The sequence below is a fragment of the Primulina eburnea genome, chromosome 3 (genome assembly GCF_022965805.1).
Source record: "Primulina eburnea isolate SZY01 chromosome 3, ASM2296580v1, whole genome shotgun sequence".
Classification (NCBI taxonomy): Eukaryota; Viridiplantae; Streptophyta; class Magnoliopsida; order Lamiales; family Gesneriaceae; genus Primulina; species Primulina eburnea.
Window position 1 is genome coordinate 10,859,774 of NC_133103.1, and position 16,086 is coordinate 10,875,859.

Genomic DNA, 16,086 nt, shown 5'->3' on the forward strand with positions numbered 1-16,086 from the left:
ACGATGACATTAATAAGACGTCTTCTCTTTATTTTAAAAAAATATTGGAAAATTTATACAAATTGTAAATAATATGTGTTAATATTTAATTTGAGAGTGATTTATGCTTTTTATTGTTCGTATATACTTCAATTTCTTTGTTATTGTACTAAATAAATTATTTTTAAACTTTGAGTTATCATTTTTTTTTCTTATCGAGATTGTTTGTGTTATGATTTTTTTATTCGTTTTGGTTAGTATTGTTGGCGGTAATTGATTTTTCTGATATTATATGATGTGTCTTGTTGTTTATATAAAAATAAGTATGAGAGTACACCAATCAAACCACGTATTTTGGGTCTTCTGTTCTATGAAGAGAATAATAAATGGTTTCTGTGAATTATATAATTTCTTTGTTTTTCATATATATAGTCTACGAAATGCGTCAAATTTTGAACAAAAAAGTTTCGACAAACATAGGATGAAAAAAAAAAAGACATGTTAAATAAAAAAAATATGTTGTGTGTTACAATGTTGGGTGCGATAATTGTCCCTGTTTGGTAGAGCGGTCGAATCGTGATGCTTGAGCTGCTGTGCAGTTTAACAGATTTGAGTTGCACAATTACTACTAGCTATATTTTTTGGTAAATCGACAAACACTCAGTCTTACAATTGGTATCAGAGCCAAGGTCACGGGTTCGATTCCCATTGATTTCAATGAGTGCAATTATAGGAGGAAGATTGTTGGGTGCAATAATTGTCCCTACTTGGTTGAGCGGCCGAACCGTGGTGCTTGAGCTGTTGCGCGGTTTAAAAGTTTTGAGTTGCACCATTACTACTAGCTATAACTTTTGGTAAAACGGCAAGTGCTCAGTCCTACATACTATGTCCTAATTTCTGTATGATATAATTCAAGCACATTTTTTTTATAGATATTTGAAATTAGGTCCAACTAAGTAACATGAAACATATACATATATATATTAAATCATATTTAAAGCAAAATTTTAAGATCAAGATTGATTCAGATTTAAATTTCAACGAAGCACAATGAAGAAGAAATTGAAGAATTGTATGTGTACATTAAGTGTTATATAATGATTATGTTGCTACTTCATGGTTGTGCGACATATAAATGTCAATATTTCTCAATAAAATAGTTTTTCAAAAAGAAAAAATTCTTCATTCAGAAAAAAAAATACATGAAAAACAAATTGTACATAATTTTCATTCTATTTATAATGGTATGAGAACAATTCTAAAGCTTTGTTGACACAATATAATAGATGAATTCTGTGCATTTTATTGAGACATCGAGCCAGTTTCACTTTATTTCCTCCAATATTATCTCAATATATTTCGAGGTGATACGAGATTGTTTTTGTCTCTTTTTTTAGTCAAAGTGTCTAACCAACTAATTCATAACATATATGATGTAGCATAGAAAACTCCTTGTCAAGTAAATTCACTTAGCCAAATATTGAAATTCAAATAAAATTCTACAATATTTCATCAAATTAATTTTGACTATCGTACACTATGCCAAAAATCACTTTTTACTTCAGATAATATCTGAAGTAATAGGGTACTTAAGTGCCGAAGTATATGGACGTGAAGTAATAGATGTACCTTTTACTTCGCATAATACCCGAAGTTGTAGTATTGAAAATACCGAAGTCTTTTGGCCGGTTTTGGGAGAAAAACCGGTCCAGAATTGGACCGGTGTCGAAGTAATAAATGTGTTTTACTTCATCGATTATAGTGAATAATGAAGTAGTATATCATATAACTTCCTCTTAATTATTATTTAGCGACGGAATTCATGCTCAAAACCGTCGCTATTTTGCGACGGAATTCATGTTCAAAACCGTCGCTAATTTGCGACAGAAGTATTGTTAATTACCGTCGCTAGTGTGCGACGGAATTTATATCAAAAACGTCGCTATTTAGCGACGGGATTCATATGATTTCCGTCGCTAATATGTTAGGTAAATTAAAAAAAAAAATTAATAAATCTGTGTTATGAATTGGTGCGGTAAAATATAAAAAATTTAATAAATATGTGTTATGAATTGGTACAATCGTGTAAAAGATAAAAATTTTAAGTATCGTAAAGTGGTAAAATCGTGTAAGAAATAAAAATTTTAAGTGTTGTGAAATTGTAAAATCGTGTAAGTGATAAAAATTTTAAGTGTTGTGAAGTTGTAAAATTGTGTATGTGAGAAAAAATTTTAATTGTTGTGAAGTGAAGTGGAAGAAATTGGAGAGAATTTGTATGTATTTATAGAGTGTGGTGGAAGAAAATAGAGGGAAAAATAGGTGGGATTGAATTTTTTTGAAAATGGCGACGGTTTTAGTAAAAACCGTCGCAACATTTTAAATCGGCGACGGTTAAAATGGAGGGAAATATATCCGGAGTGGAATTTTTTTGAAAATGACGACGGTGTTCTTTTAACCGTCGCCAAATTTTTAATCGGCGACGGTTGATTTGAACCTGTCGCTACTTTTAGCGACGGTCAAATAACAACCGTCGCTAAAGATAGCGACAGTTTTTAAAAAACAGTCGCTAGTTTTAAATATGCGACGGTTTTTATTTAACCATCGCTAAAATTAGCGACGGGTTAAATTAAACCGTCGCCGATTTAAATTTGGGCGACGGTTTAAAAAATCCGTCGCATGTTTTAATCTTTTTACTTCGCTATGTCATTTTTTCATTATTTTTTACTTCATCAAAATTGATATGCCGAAGTAAAATATATAAAAAAAATACAGTGAAGCCCGTGTTTTTAAACATCCGAAGTAAAATATAATATTTTACTTCGCTTGTGTTATTAATGAAGTTATTGGTAATATATTACTTCGTAATTTATTTTTGCCGAAGTAACGCCTGGCGAAGTAAAATGTCATTTTTCACATAGTGGTAAAATGCTCATGAAATCTAAATGGTTATATTATTAGATGAGATATTGAATAAAACAAATACTTTGACATATATTAGAATGATATCTCATATGCATATTTTAATTACATTATTCGTATCTATTCTCAAGATTTTTAAAATACAATAAATAATTTTGTATGTCGTTCTACAAGATAAAATATTATAAAACAAAATATAAACTCGCTAGAAGAAATTTGTTTTGTTTCAATGAATAATATAATATTATGTTCTAAACGCAACAAATGAAACTATATCATCCTCATGACATGATGCACGCAATCATTATTGCAAAGCTTTCAAAAAATGACGATCAAAGATGATTTTCTTGAATTGTGTCAAATTAAACGAGGACACAATTCTAAGATATAGTCATTTGAAGAGATTTCAAGTAATTTTTCTCACAGTGATTGAGAAATAGTTGTTGAAAATTTATTAATCTTATAGCTATAGACGATCAGATATTTGCTGAGCATACCAAAATAGTTATATGCATATTATAACAAACTACGACAAAGACAGGGGCGGATCCACTGTAGGGCCGGAGGGGGCCACGGCCCCCCTGAATTTTTTTAATTTTTTTTTCACTATGTAAGATATATTTTATTATTTAGTATATATAATATTTGACCCATCAAAATTTTAAGTATCTATAATTAGTCTAATGGTTAAAGACTTTCGAGGTTTACACGTATGGTCCATGTTTAATTCTTTTTATACGCTGTTTTTTGACATTGTTCTGCAATTTTTTTTTTGAAAACCTAAATAACGGGCTTTTACAAAGTCCCAACTTAAAACCTTTATAGTTGGTTAATACAAACACAATCAATAAAGCCATTTGAAATAATAACCTTTTGCAAAACATCTGCTATATTGTCGACTGACGAGTGAAATATTGTGGGACGCGAGTTCGGAGACACATCAGAAGGAAAGACAAGGATTCTTGGAATTTTTTCTACGTTCAGGAATTGAGGTAGACCGGGCCCCCCAAACATATCATTCTGGATCCGCCCCTGGACAAAGAGTTGTTGAGTTGTCAAAATCAACCAAGAAGTATATTGGAAAGTGTGTCAAGTGGATAAGATAATTTCTCTGATTCATATACCGTCTATGGTCATGATTTTTTATTTTTTATGGCTTAGTTTGTTTCATTTGATAAATGTTATTAACCATGTTTTAATTCATTTAAATATTATCATAATTTCGTACATATATTTTCTAGCAGTTTAGGTTTTTACGTACAACGCACGTGCATTTTTCTAGTGTATTTAAAATATATAGCTTCAAATATTTTTATCAAATCACAACCTAAAAAACTTTATGTAGTTCAAGCATATATAAGTTTGATAACCCCCTGATAATTTACACATTGTATCACGTTCCTGAGTTATTATTGAATTCATTCGATCCATGCAACCCAATATGCTTTGTTGGTTTTGCGTTCGGGTTCCCGTGTAGAAGAAGTAACCGTGATCTAATTCCATCAAAGCGCACTAGCAAGAAGACAAATACGAAGCTGACAAGTTACCTTAAGGCATAGAGTCCTGTTTGGATGAATGCGTGCCCCACTTACGTATCTATCGTATTTCGCATGTACTTGACCTCCCCAAATCCAACCAAATACGGGCCATCTTAATATCATCATCTTCGAACTTGGTATCCATTATACCAAAGATATCGAGAAATCGCATGGAATAAAGAAAAATATTATATATTTTTTGGGGTGAAAAGTCCGACTTTTCCCAAAAGATAAAAATAAGACAACCGTTTCACATGTAACCTTGTCAAGAAGCGAAGGACAGCTTTGTCCAATAGCCTAAACTAAATCATAACTTGAATTACAATCCAATCCATCTCCAATTTTGACAAAGAATATTCTTGTTCTTAAATGCCCTCATGCATTCATACATTCGTTCCATCCTCATGTTCTTCCATCTATAACACGATCAGAATAGTCGGCATTACATCCACACGACAACCTTAAAATGGTTATTTCGAGTACGAACAACGGGGGTCCCTCGGAAATTGTGTTCTTCGATTTGGAGACCACTGTACCAACAAAAACCGGGCAAAGGTTTTGTGTCCTGGAATTTGGTGCCATAGTTGTTTGTCCAAGGAAGCTGGTAGAGCTCGATAGCTACTGCACACTGATTCGGCCGAGGGACTTGTCAGCTGTCGCGTCAAATTCAGGGCGTTGTGATGGAATAACACGAGATAAAGTAGGCACAGCACCCACATTTGAGGAAGTAGCTGATAAGATATTTAGTATTCTTGATGGGAGGATATGGGCAGGACACAACATTCAAAGGTTTGATTGTGTTAGGATTAAAGAGGCATTTGCTGAGATTAATAGGCCAGCACCGGTCCCATATGGGATCGTAGACTCTTTGGGGTTACTGACACAGAAATTTGGCAGGCGGGCTGGAAATATGAAGGTATACTTGGAGTCACCAAAAATAAAACTATATTTCCCTAAGATCGATGTGCGTATAACTTTATATTTTGATCATGAATGTGTAGCTCTAGTATTGAATGGTGTGGGTTTGTTATCTTGTTTAGATGGCTACGTTGGCAGCTTATTTTGGTCTTGGTCAGCAGAAGCACAGGTATTTGTAAATTTATGTAAAACTCGCAACTTCTTGAATGGGGAGCCTACGCCTCCTGCTTCTGATATCGTGAGAAATTATTTTATTGGAAGTGAGAAAATCAAAGCAAAATTACGTTTTTATATTATATAGGAGCCTAGAGGATGTGAGATTGAATCTGGAGGTCTTGAAGCATTGCGCAACTGTTCTACTTCTGGTATTCACCTTGCACATGTTTACATGCATTTATTTCATATTTTCCTAAAGTTGTAGATAGTAAATACATTGGGAAAATGTACGTATATCTCTAGGAATCAAGCCTCCCTTCAAGTGTTGTGAATCAGCGATGGTGCAGTGTAGCAACAAGAAGCAAAAGCTCATTGGTAAGGAAAAACATCATATATTTTTTTGTCTTCATTTACTCGGCTATGGCATGTGAACTAATATATTATGGTCTCTTCCTGGTCCAGGGTTCTTCAAAAGTGGAATGCATCGCAAATATTCGAGGGAAATCGATTAACCGGAAGTCGGCCCCATCAGCGAGGGTGAGGCCTTACGCTAGGGAGACTAGTTATGGAAAGGTTTGTAGCAAGTTTCATGTAATGGAAAAATTGTACATTGAATCAGGTTCGAGTTGTTTACGTCTAAAAACAATTGTTAGGTGAAATGATTGCGAGGCTCAAACATCTAATATAGCTGAATATGAATGTGTATTTAATTTCGAATGCTAAAATTATTTGAATGTGCAACAACCAACATATATATGAGTTGAGGAGAGTGAAGAATTTATTGTACAATGCCAAAGCAAATGCTAGGCCAGGCCTCTGCATTCGATAAGCGAAGACAAAACGAAATATCAATGCGAATGCTAACAGTCTAAATTGTCACTGCTCTTTTTTTTGCTGACTATGACGACTTTCTTGTCTATAATAACTATGGTGATTCAAGAAAATTAGTACAAAGAATTTCACAAAATATACATGTTGAGAATGCAACCAAAGTCCCACGTTGAAAATACAAAGAGAAGAACATGAATTAATGAAATAAAATCTTCATTGGTACGAGGTGTTTTGAGAATCCAAGTAGCGATATTTTGTCCGAGTGAATTTTATTCCATATAGATTAGCAAAAGCGTCAATTATGTTAGCATTAACGTTTTCTAAAAATTATTATTCTTTCTGATAATCATTTGGCGACTCTCTTCTATCATTACAGTAAGCGTGTGATGTGGCCGCCCAAATTTCGGAATTCAAAAAACAAAATAGAGGCCCTTTTGAAAACCCACCCATTTCCCCACAATCGCATCTCCAATTTTCCCTCCCTCAAAACCCTACGAAAATTCTCCGAAATCTTTGTCCGATCCGGTCGTTTTACTCTTCTCGCACTCGCGTAATATAGTTTTCAGTCTCGTAAGTCTGTGTAACTTTGTTTGCGTAAGGGAAAAAGGTTGTGGTTCGCTGAATCGAGCGAGTTCCGATAATGTCTGAAGGGAATGATGCTGGTGGGTTTAGTAAATCGAGGTCGGTTTTAGGTGATGTTACTAATCGGCTAGGTAAAAGAGGGTTTTCTGAAAGAGAGAAAAGTGTGGTTAAGAGTTATAGTTTGAACGATAAAGATACCGTCAAGCATGTCCGCGTTTCACCTCGCCAATGTACCGATCTTGATTTGCTGAAAGGGGATGTTTTATCGAGAATTTCAAAAGTTTCCACTGAGAATAATGAAGGCCTAAATGTGCAAGATTGGGATAGTAGTCTTGCGTTTTCTGAGAGATCGATTGATGTTGAAGCTGAATTGACATGTGGTTATGGAAACAATGAGGAAATTAATGGTAAGAATGCTGTCAAACTTATTGAAAGGAAGGCTGACTCTCCAAGTGTTAATCCCATGTTTGCTGCTGATAATGTGTCGGTAAATACTATTGGAGATACCTCGTCCTCGGTGCATGATGCATTGACAATGAGGGATAAGATAGGTAGTCGAAATTGTGAAGATTCTAGTTTCACTGACCTTGAGATGGGTAGGATTATTAATTTTGTTAACTCCGAAGCAGGTGGTAGCCTTCCTTTTGCTAAGTTTGATTCGTTAAAGGGTTATAAGATGTTGGAAATTCCTAATGCAGTCACTGAAAAGAGCAATGTGGTTGAAGTTGCAAGAAAAAATTCCGGTGATGTTGCCTCAAACATAACAAAAATATCCAAGAGCAGCTATCTTAACCTGCTGGATCTTGGAAGGGGCAATGTTTTTGAATGTGCCAACGTTAAAGCTAAAAATAAATTAGGTGACGTTGCTTCTGCTAATACTTCAAGCACAGGGAGTGATACTGGTAGTGATTGCCTTCTTGACTGCATCAATCGTGATGCTGGTGAAGCCAAAGTCAGTTTAGAAAGTACTCAAAAGAACTTCGTCAACCATCTCAATGAAGTTGAAGGTCACAATGCTGATAATTTTATCACGAGTCAGTCCGACGCTGTTAACTGTGCAATTTTCCCGGACTCACAAGAATCCAGAATATTTGGAGTTGAAAATTCCTCTGAATCAAAGAAGAAGAAATATCCATATATGGGTGGAGGGGTTGATGCAATAAAAACCTGCTCGTGTTCCTTTTGCACAAAAGGTATTCTGCCTTTCAATTTTTAGTTCATTTAGTTGCTTGTATCTGCAAGCTCTGTTAGTTTTAGAACATTTAACTGTGTTAATTTGTTGCCCATTTTACCGACTTTTAGTTGCTATAGTTTGATTAGTCCATGGATGTTGTTTTGACATACAGCTGCTTATATATGGTTGGACCTCAACTACCAAGACATTAAGGGTCGAGTATCAGGTCAGTTGATAGAGTTTCCAATGGTTAATATGTACCAGTGAGTGGAATTTTATTTCAATCTCCCATTTTATCTAATTGCAATAATTTAAAGTCTTTAGCAACGAGAAAGAGCCAGAAAGAAGCCAGCATATTGGCCGAAAAAAGTTGCATGACTAAGGGAACTGAGAAACATGATTCTGAAAGGTCTACCAGGATATCTAAGTTAGAAATCGATCTGATGCATCTGTGGAAATTCCTGTTTCAACACATGGCAGGCATATGGGGGCAAGAGGGAGACCACCTAGTAAGTTAAATATTTACACGTCTCATTTGTGGTTAAAGGAGCAGTTTCCTGAACATTCAAGATGAAATATTTTGGAACTGTTAAGATTCTACTACTCGAATCTTAGATGGTATAAAGTAAATGTAATCTTTCTTGCATAGTTGACCATGATTTATTAATATATTGTGGTTATTCAAATTTCCTTTTAAGTACCCTCCTTCTCCTCATTACTTATACACACAAAAAAATTATTTTTCAAAATTAAAACTTCTCAAACTTGCATTTGAAAAATTCAGTCCTTAACTTCCTTGCTCTAGTATTTTCATCAAAATAATTTTTTTGTAGTCCTTGCAGTGATACCTGGTATTGTATTTATGTATATATCATGCACATATCAAGCGCGCATCATGGCCGCTAGTGTGCATGAATTAAAAGTAACAAGCTATCAGTCACGTTCTCTTATCATTGTCCTTTGTCAAGTATTTTTGCCTATTAAACGAGTGGAAATTTCTCACTTGATAGCTCTATAACAATTTCAGGAGACTACTCTATCACCACTGACTGATTTGAGAGAGAAATGCAAAAGAGATCTGGGTTCCGATTGATGTTTCACTATTTAGAAGGATCAAGGCTGCTTCAAAGCCATGTAATATTGTAAGATGATTGTTTTACTCTAACGATCAGCCATTTTGTATTACCTCAAATTCCAATGCATAATCACGTTAATGTATTGCTTGTTGTTTCTATTATACTGTCCCAACAATACTCACACTGTGTGCATTCAATATTAATCTTTATCTTGTAGTCCAGTTATATGATGAAAGAATAGCTTACTTATCTTCTTGCGCTGTATAATTAGATCAATTTTGTTGTGATAATTGCTTTTACATTCGGACTCTGATTTTGCCTCAGTGATTGTTAGATTTTAACATTCATTCCAGTTAAACTCATTTGCAACTTTGAAGGTTTTTCTAATTACAACTTTTGATAAAATATTGAGCAATTTTTTTCCCATGAGATTTCTCGTAGTGTAAAGTTACATCAGTCATGACATGTTTGTTCCTACAGAATTAATCATCAGTTTCTACTCCTCTATCCGAATGGTCTGGCCAAAATGATGTTGGTGGATCACTGAAAATTTTCCATCATCTTCCAAATTTGCCTCAATCATGAACAGGGCAAACCCTGGACTAAAAAATCCTGAATCCATCTCAACACAAGCTTACATGAAACTTTTGATTGAGCTCTAACAAATCATCTGTCCTGTGCAACTTCTCTCGTTCTTGTATGTTCGAAATGTTGACAACTTCCTTTTCTTTTTAGTTACTGGGGATAACTGGCAGTAATCACCGGGCTTTCCCTCAACTCTCTGAAAAAGAATGATGAGTTCCCTGCTACTTCGATCTTCTTCTCATTTCAACAAGCTTATCATGCAAAAGAAAACCACTTCCCCTTCTTCCATCTCCGACCTCAAACTTTCAAGCTTCTTCTCCATCTTCGATTCCCCAGGTTTTAGCTTCAACCTCGCAAGTGACATTGGATCCATGGGCTTCCATACGACATGAATTGTGTTTGCAGTTGGATAGTTAGCTCACAAGATCTGTTTGAGTTCGACTTAGCATTGGATGATGCAAAAATAGGTCAGAAATGAGGAATATGGCTTAGCTCTTGCTTTAGGTGAAGCCAGCCCAGTCCATTTTCGCCATCAACGAAATAACGAGGATGTATGTACAGTGTGGTACAGAACAGAACCCATCACGCTCCAATAATATTCTCATCTCCATACATGACACTTTCGTTGCTCTGAATTGTTTACAAAAATTATTAATTAAATTAATGCTGCATGTGAATTCCTTGGTTTCATTTTCGTTGATGATGTGGCCAGCTTGGGACGGGAGGGTCCTATTTAGAATTTAATTAGATGTACTCTTCTTGGTGCCTCTTTTTTCCTGTCAATTCATCAGATTTAACGAAATTAGTATGACATTTGCTTCATCATTCAAAAAAACAAAAAAAAAACTTTAAAAATGTAAATTATTAACAAGGAAAAAATTATAGGAAGAAATTAAAAGTATTTCATGAAACATGTGGCCCCAATTTAAAATGGTTTAATCACTATTTTCATCATTGGATAAGTGATCGAACCAATTCTATCTTAAAATAAATCAATAGATGAGACCGAAACACTATTGTATCATATTAAATAATAATATAATATTGTAAATATATCTTAAATTATAAATATCTTGCATATAAATAATAAAAATTGTATATTTTTTTATGTTTAAAAAATCAAACGACCTCTAGTATCATTAAAATCATATTTTCAACTAACTTCAAAATCTAAATATCATATATATAACAAAAAAATTTAAAAATTGTGAACCAATTTTAGATCGATTTTCATTGGTTGGACATGTTAAATATTGGTCGAACCAGTTCTTGACCCAATCTTGTTGGGATTGATGTATAATTTAGACATATTATCAAATTTTCGATCGATCTTGTTTTATTCTGAAAACATTGAATTCAATGGCACGTCAGTCCAGATATTTAATTATTATTATTATTTTTGCATATATAATTACTCATTTCCTACGAATTAGTTAGGAAGAAAAAAGGAAGTTAATGTTGACTTGCATTTACATATGTCAGAAGAGACTCTAGCATGCGGTCAATAATTTCAACTACAAAGATCCAAAGATTCTGGATATTCATTTATTTATTAATATTAATTAATATACACCCGTCTGGCCGTCCTGGATTTTTAATAATACGGCGAATTTATTTTTAATTATGTGCAATAAAAATCGTCACATACAAATCCAGTACATAGGGCAGACAATTATATACGTTTGAATAAATTAAATACAGGTTTAGAAATAATTACATACCTTTTCGGGAAAAATAACTAGCAGGAAAAAAAGATGTCCATAACCTTTTTCAAATTTAATATTTCATCCACGTGTTGATTAAAATAAATTTAGTGAAAAAAATCCAACGTGTGAATCTTTAGCATATTAGTTTTTTTACAAAAAAATTGGTAAGCGTAACCTAGTGAACAATATTTTAATTGGACTTGTCATTGGATTATTCAAACTTTATTAAACGCTAAGTTTGACATGATTCAAAAAGTAATGACGGTATGAAGTCATATAGTGGGCTCATCAAAAATAATAATATAATAAAAATAATTGAAACAACTAATTTTTTACCACAAATAATTAGTGTGAGACAATCTCACGGGTCATATTTGTTAGAAAGATCTCTTATTTGAGTTATTTATGAAAAAGTAATATTTTTTATGTAAAAATTATTACTTTTTATTGTGAATATCGATAGAGTTAACCCGTCTCAGATCAATGAGATATGAGAGCCACTCATAAACTCAATACTTGTCAAACTACGCTAATTGGGATGTTGTTATTATCGTAATTACGGTGCGTTGCTCTGATATCGGACACCGACGCGTGAAATCCGGGTTTTGCCATAAGGGGTTGGTTATACACTTATACTTTGCATGTGGTTATAGGTATCCGATCAAATTTCCTTTAAAAAACCCATAAGGCATGAATCATCGACTTACAAAAGTACAAACCACCGTAAATTTAAACTCTTAAAATAGCGTAGTGTGTGAGCTTCTCCCTCCCCCCTCGATTTCACACCACCTCTCCAGATTCAAATGGAGCTCTTGTAAAACCCCTTGTTGGATCTTCCGACTGAGATTTCAGTACAAGTTTTCTAAAATGGCTCCGCCCCAACAAACCTGCCGCGATAACAAGGTACCTTTTCTTTGTCTACTCTTCCTCATTTTCTTCGCTTCAACGTTGGTCTCTGCATACACTCAAAACCAACCAAAAACATCCCAGAGAAGGAGGATGTTATCAGAGATAGAGGATCAAGATGAGCCTCTTGTTATCAAGAAAAAGACCAGTCTGAGCACAACCAAAAACCAAACAAAATTTGTGAAACCAGCTTCGCTTTCACCCAAGAACCAAACCAAGCTCATCAAAACCACTAACATCAGTGGTTTGTTCAAGAATCAAACCAAAGTTGCCAAGATTTTCTCTGATCCATCCAAAAACAAAACCAAGGTCGCCAAAGTTACCGATTTGGATCCCTTTACAGATTCCGGTCCGACCCTCGAATCCCTGCTCCAGAAACTCAATTCCACCTCAAAAAAATCATCCTCAAACTCAACTACTGCAAAAATTAGCTCACTTTCGACCAAGAAATCCTCAGATCTACCCAAGAACAAAACAACCAAGGAAACCAAAGCCCTGTTGGAAAAGGGTGTCACCGAGCCCAAATCCAAAATCCCGGTTAAAGACCTGCCTAAGAAGGACCAAAAACAGGAAAACCTTATTTGGATCGATCAAGAAGATGACGACGACCCGGTTTCTGAGTTCATGGACCTCCCATCGAAGTTTCAAGAAACTATAATGCCAGATTTGGAAAAGATTTCCAAAACCTCGCAGGTTTACATCACCAAATACAACAAAGAATTCACCAAAGGATTCAAGCCATACGTGGGCAACAAATATGCACCCACCATTGCTTCTTTAGTCTCGTTGGCCTTCATTCTGATCCCTTTAATCCTCGTTTCACTCATTTTTAATAGAATCAAAGCTTATTTCTCACTGCAAAAGCTCTTAATTTTCATCCAAGTCTACCTCTCGATATACTTCACGATACTCTGTTTATCTTCACTGGTGACTGGGCTTGAGCCGCTGAAGTTCTTCTACGCAACTTCCCGGTCCACGTATGTGTGTGTACAGGTGCTGCAGACTCTTGGCTATGTGTTGTACCTGCTTCTTCTGTTGATGTACCTGATTCTTGTGTTCTCGACGGAGACCGGCCTGGGCACAAAGATATTGGGCCTGGCCCAAACATTTGTGGGCTTCTCCGTCGGGTTGCATTACTATATGACGGTGTTTCACAGGGCGGTGCTACATCAACTGCCCAAGACAAGTTGGAAGGTCCACTCTCTTTATGCCACGTGTTTCCTCGTGATTTGTCTGTTTGGTAGGATTGATTGGAGGAAGAAAGCTTATTTACACGGGGGAGGTGAAGAAGGTAAAAAGAGTTAGTCAAATGTATTATTTAATATATATTATTATATTTGTTTTATGGATTGGCCAGAAGCATGAAAGATTTGCTTCTCCTTTTTTACCATTCAAAACTCTGTCATTCATTTAAATATAGTTAATAAAAGTTTCGATCGTACGTTTATTATTATTATTATTATTATAATTATTATAGCGAACTACACACAATTACATATATGAATCATGAATATTAATAAATCGAATTAATTCATAAAATTTTGTTATAGTTTTTAATTATCTAATGATAACACAATTATATTAAATATATAATTTGTAGATATAATATATAAATTTTTGAATTTCTAATTTGGAACGTAAATTATATAAAAAAAATTATTATTTATTTAACTGAATAAGTTATTTTAGTAAAAACTAATTGATGTTACAAAATAAAAATATCAATTTCTCAACATTTGTATGTAGTATAAATTATTAATTAATATTAATAACTTGACCAGATCATGGGTGCGCATTTTATGTTTATAAAATATTTATCTGGAAAATATAATTTTAACTTCAAAATTGCGAGGTCAATTTTTATTCGAATGTCCAATAACTGCCATGTAAAAAACATCATGGATAAATTTCATTTCTTTGTTTTGGGCTTCAATCGGAAATTGGTTTTTCGATGTCCATCTTCCATATTTACATAGAAAATTTTATTTGTAGGTTCTTACTTATTGTCAACAAATATTCCTATAATTTAAGGAAATTATACAATTCGTTCGTGGTTGGGAGTTGGGAGTTGGGAGCCAATTAGTGGTTTGACAAGAGCCAATCAGCTAAATGTAGTTTCTTAATTTTGTCTAATATTATATGTTGGATAGAACAACTAAAAATGACGTTTTAGTCGTCGTAAATTTTAAAATGTTTTGAGTTATAACGTTATTGTCCGTTATGATTTTTGGTAAAACGACGAATACTCGGTTCTATATATACTATATGTACGTCTTTCTTCCGAATATATATACAAATTAAAAAAGCAACATTTATGAATAACGAGCACAATATGGTATTATAGTATCACTACAAAAAAAAAAAATTCTACTTAGCGACGGTAATTTCGTCGCTAGTCAAATTAGCAACGATTTTAGTGACGGAAATTACGACAGTCGCTAAAGTCACTGTCGCAAAAATATTACGACAATTTTGGTAGATAAATCGTCGTAAAAATAACCAAAATCGTCGCTAATCAGTGACTGAATATGACCTAATTAGCGACGAGTTTTTGACCTGTTTTGTCAAGACTCGTCGCTATTTAGTGACAATTTTGTAAAATCCGTCGCTACAAAATCATCGCTATTTGGCGACGGTTGTTTTCATATTCCGTCGCTAATTGTTTCTTTTTTTATTAAAAAAATTTGTTTTATAAATTCTTAAAAAATTAATTTTTATAATTATTTATAGGAAAATTTAAATAATCTCCTTAACTCATCTAAATTAATGATTTTCAAATTTGTAAATAATGTATGAAACGATTAAATTTTGTGATAATAAGCAAACAACAAAATCGTTTAAGAGAGAAAAATATATTATAGATGTGAAGAGGTGTGGAGAAAATGGACCGAAGCGACCAAATTTATAGACAATTTGCGATGGTTTTTGGAAAGATAGTCGCTATTATCGTCGGTTTTAATAGCGACGATAAATCGGCGACAGTTTTATGAGAAAAGGTTGCTAATTGTAACGATGGTTCTTATAACCGCCCCTAATTAGCGAAAGTTTAAACAAAACGGTCGCTTATTAGCTAGCGACATGTCTCGACGATTCCATTGCATAGTCGCTAATGGGCGACATTTTGATTAAATCGTCGCTAATCAGCGACGTTTATAAAATTTGCGACGATTTTAATTTTTAAAGAGAAACCATCGCTAATACTTGATTTTTTTGTAGTGTATTGATTATGTCTAAATTAAAATTCGTAATAAAAATTATATTATGATGATGATCGGGGTGAATTGAGTTTGAGAGCGCTGAGAAATAACATTGGTCGGGCTGCTTCATGTCTTGATATATCATATCTTGGATGAGAGGTGTGTGGGCTTTGGTATGTCTGGGCACTTACGATAAACAAAGATCGTTAGTGATGCGTCAGAATATTATTCGGCATAGTCATCTCGACGCTCAAATTAGTCGAGATAATTTATAGAGATTATACATGTTTATTAAAAATATCTGAATGAATTAATATTAAGCAAACCTGGAATTTATATGGGAGAAGTCAATGATAACTTTGTTTTTAGTGCTCAACTGTTACTCATGACGAGATAGTCGCTCATGCTTCTGTTCAATGATATTGTAAAGTCTGACAACCTATACCTACTTCAGACTAGTCACATCACCCCACGTGCGTTGAAAGACATCCTAATGATGATCAAGACATGACGTCCCAT

The 16,086-nt window shown here is 34.0% G+C and overlaps 3 protein-coding genes across 6 annotated transcripts; all 3 read left to right on the forward strand.

Annotated features, from left to right (window-relative positions):
- The first annotated feature begins 4,736 nt into the window (after positions 1–4,736).
- On the forward strand, positions 4,737–6,298 carry LOC140828224 (protein NEN4). 2 transcript variants are annotated; one of them, XM_073191211.1, is made up of 6 exons: positions 4,737–5,225; positions 5,334–5,352; positions 5,477–5,523; positions 5,656–5,719; positions 5,814–5,885; positions 5,973–6,298. In XM_073191211.1, exons 1-6 carry the CDS (start codon positions 4,903–4,905, stop codon positions 6,165–6,167), a joined length of 720 nt encoding a protein of 239 aa, XP_073047312.1. In that variant the 5' UTR covers positions 4,737–4,902; the 3' UTR covers positions 6,168–6,298. The 2 variants fall into 2 exon arrangements, with proteins under 2 accessions (XP_073047312.1, XP_073047311.1); XM_073191210.1 differs by having other exon boundaries at positions 4,747–5,352; positions 5,973–6,294.
- A 419-nt stretch (positions 6,299–6,717) lies between these two features.
- On the forward strand, positions 6,718–9,422 carry LOC140826295 (uncharacterized). Of its 3 annotated transcripts, XM_073188518.1 has the most exons (5): positions 6,719–7,780; positions 7,871–8,116; positions 8,270–8,323; positions 8,422–8,606; positions 9,125–9,422. In XM_073188518.1, exons 1-5 carry the CDS (start codon positions 6,982–6,984, stop codon positions 9,188–9,190), a joined length of 1,350 nt encoding a protein of 449 aa, XP_073044619.1. In that variant the 5' UTR covers positions 6,719–6,981; the 3' UTR covers positions 9,191–9,422. The 3 variants fall into 3 exon arrangements, 2 of the variants coding, with proteins under 2 accessions (XP_073044619.1, XP_073044617.1); XR_012116802.1 differs by having other exon boundaries at positions 6,718–8,116; positions 8,415–8,606; XM_073188516.1 differs by having other exon boundaries at positions 6,719–8,116.
- Positions 9,423–12,123: 2,701 nt separating this feature from the next.
- LOC140826296 (uncharacterized) lies at positions 12,124–13,817 on the forward strand. Its single transcript, XM_073188519.1, has one exon. It carries the CDS (start codon positions 12,332–12,334, stop codon positions 13,673–13,675), a length of 1,344 nt encoding a protein of 447 aa, XP_073044620.1. The 5' UTR covers positions 12,124–12,331; the 3' UTR covers positions 13,676–13,817.
- The last annotated feature ends 2,269 nt before the right edge of the window (positions 13,818–16,086 follow it).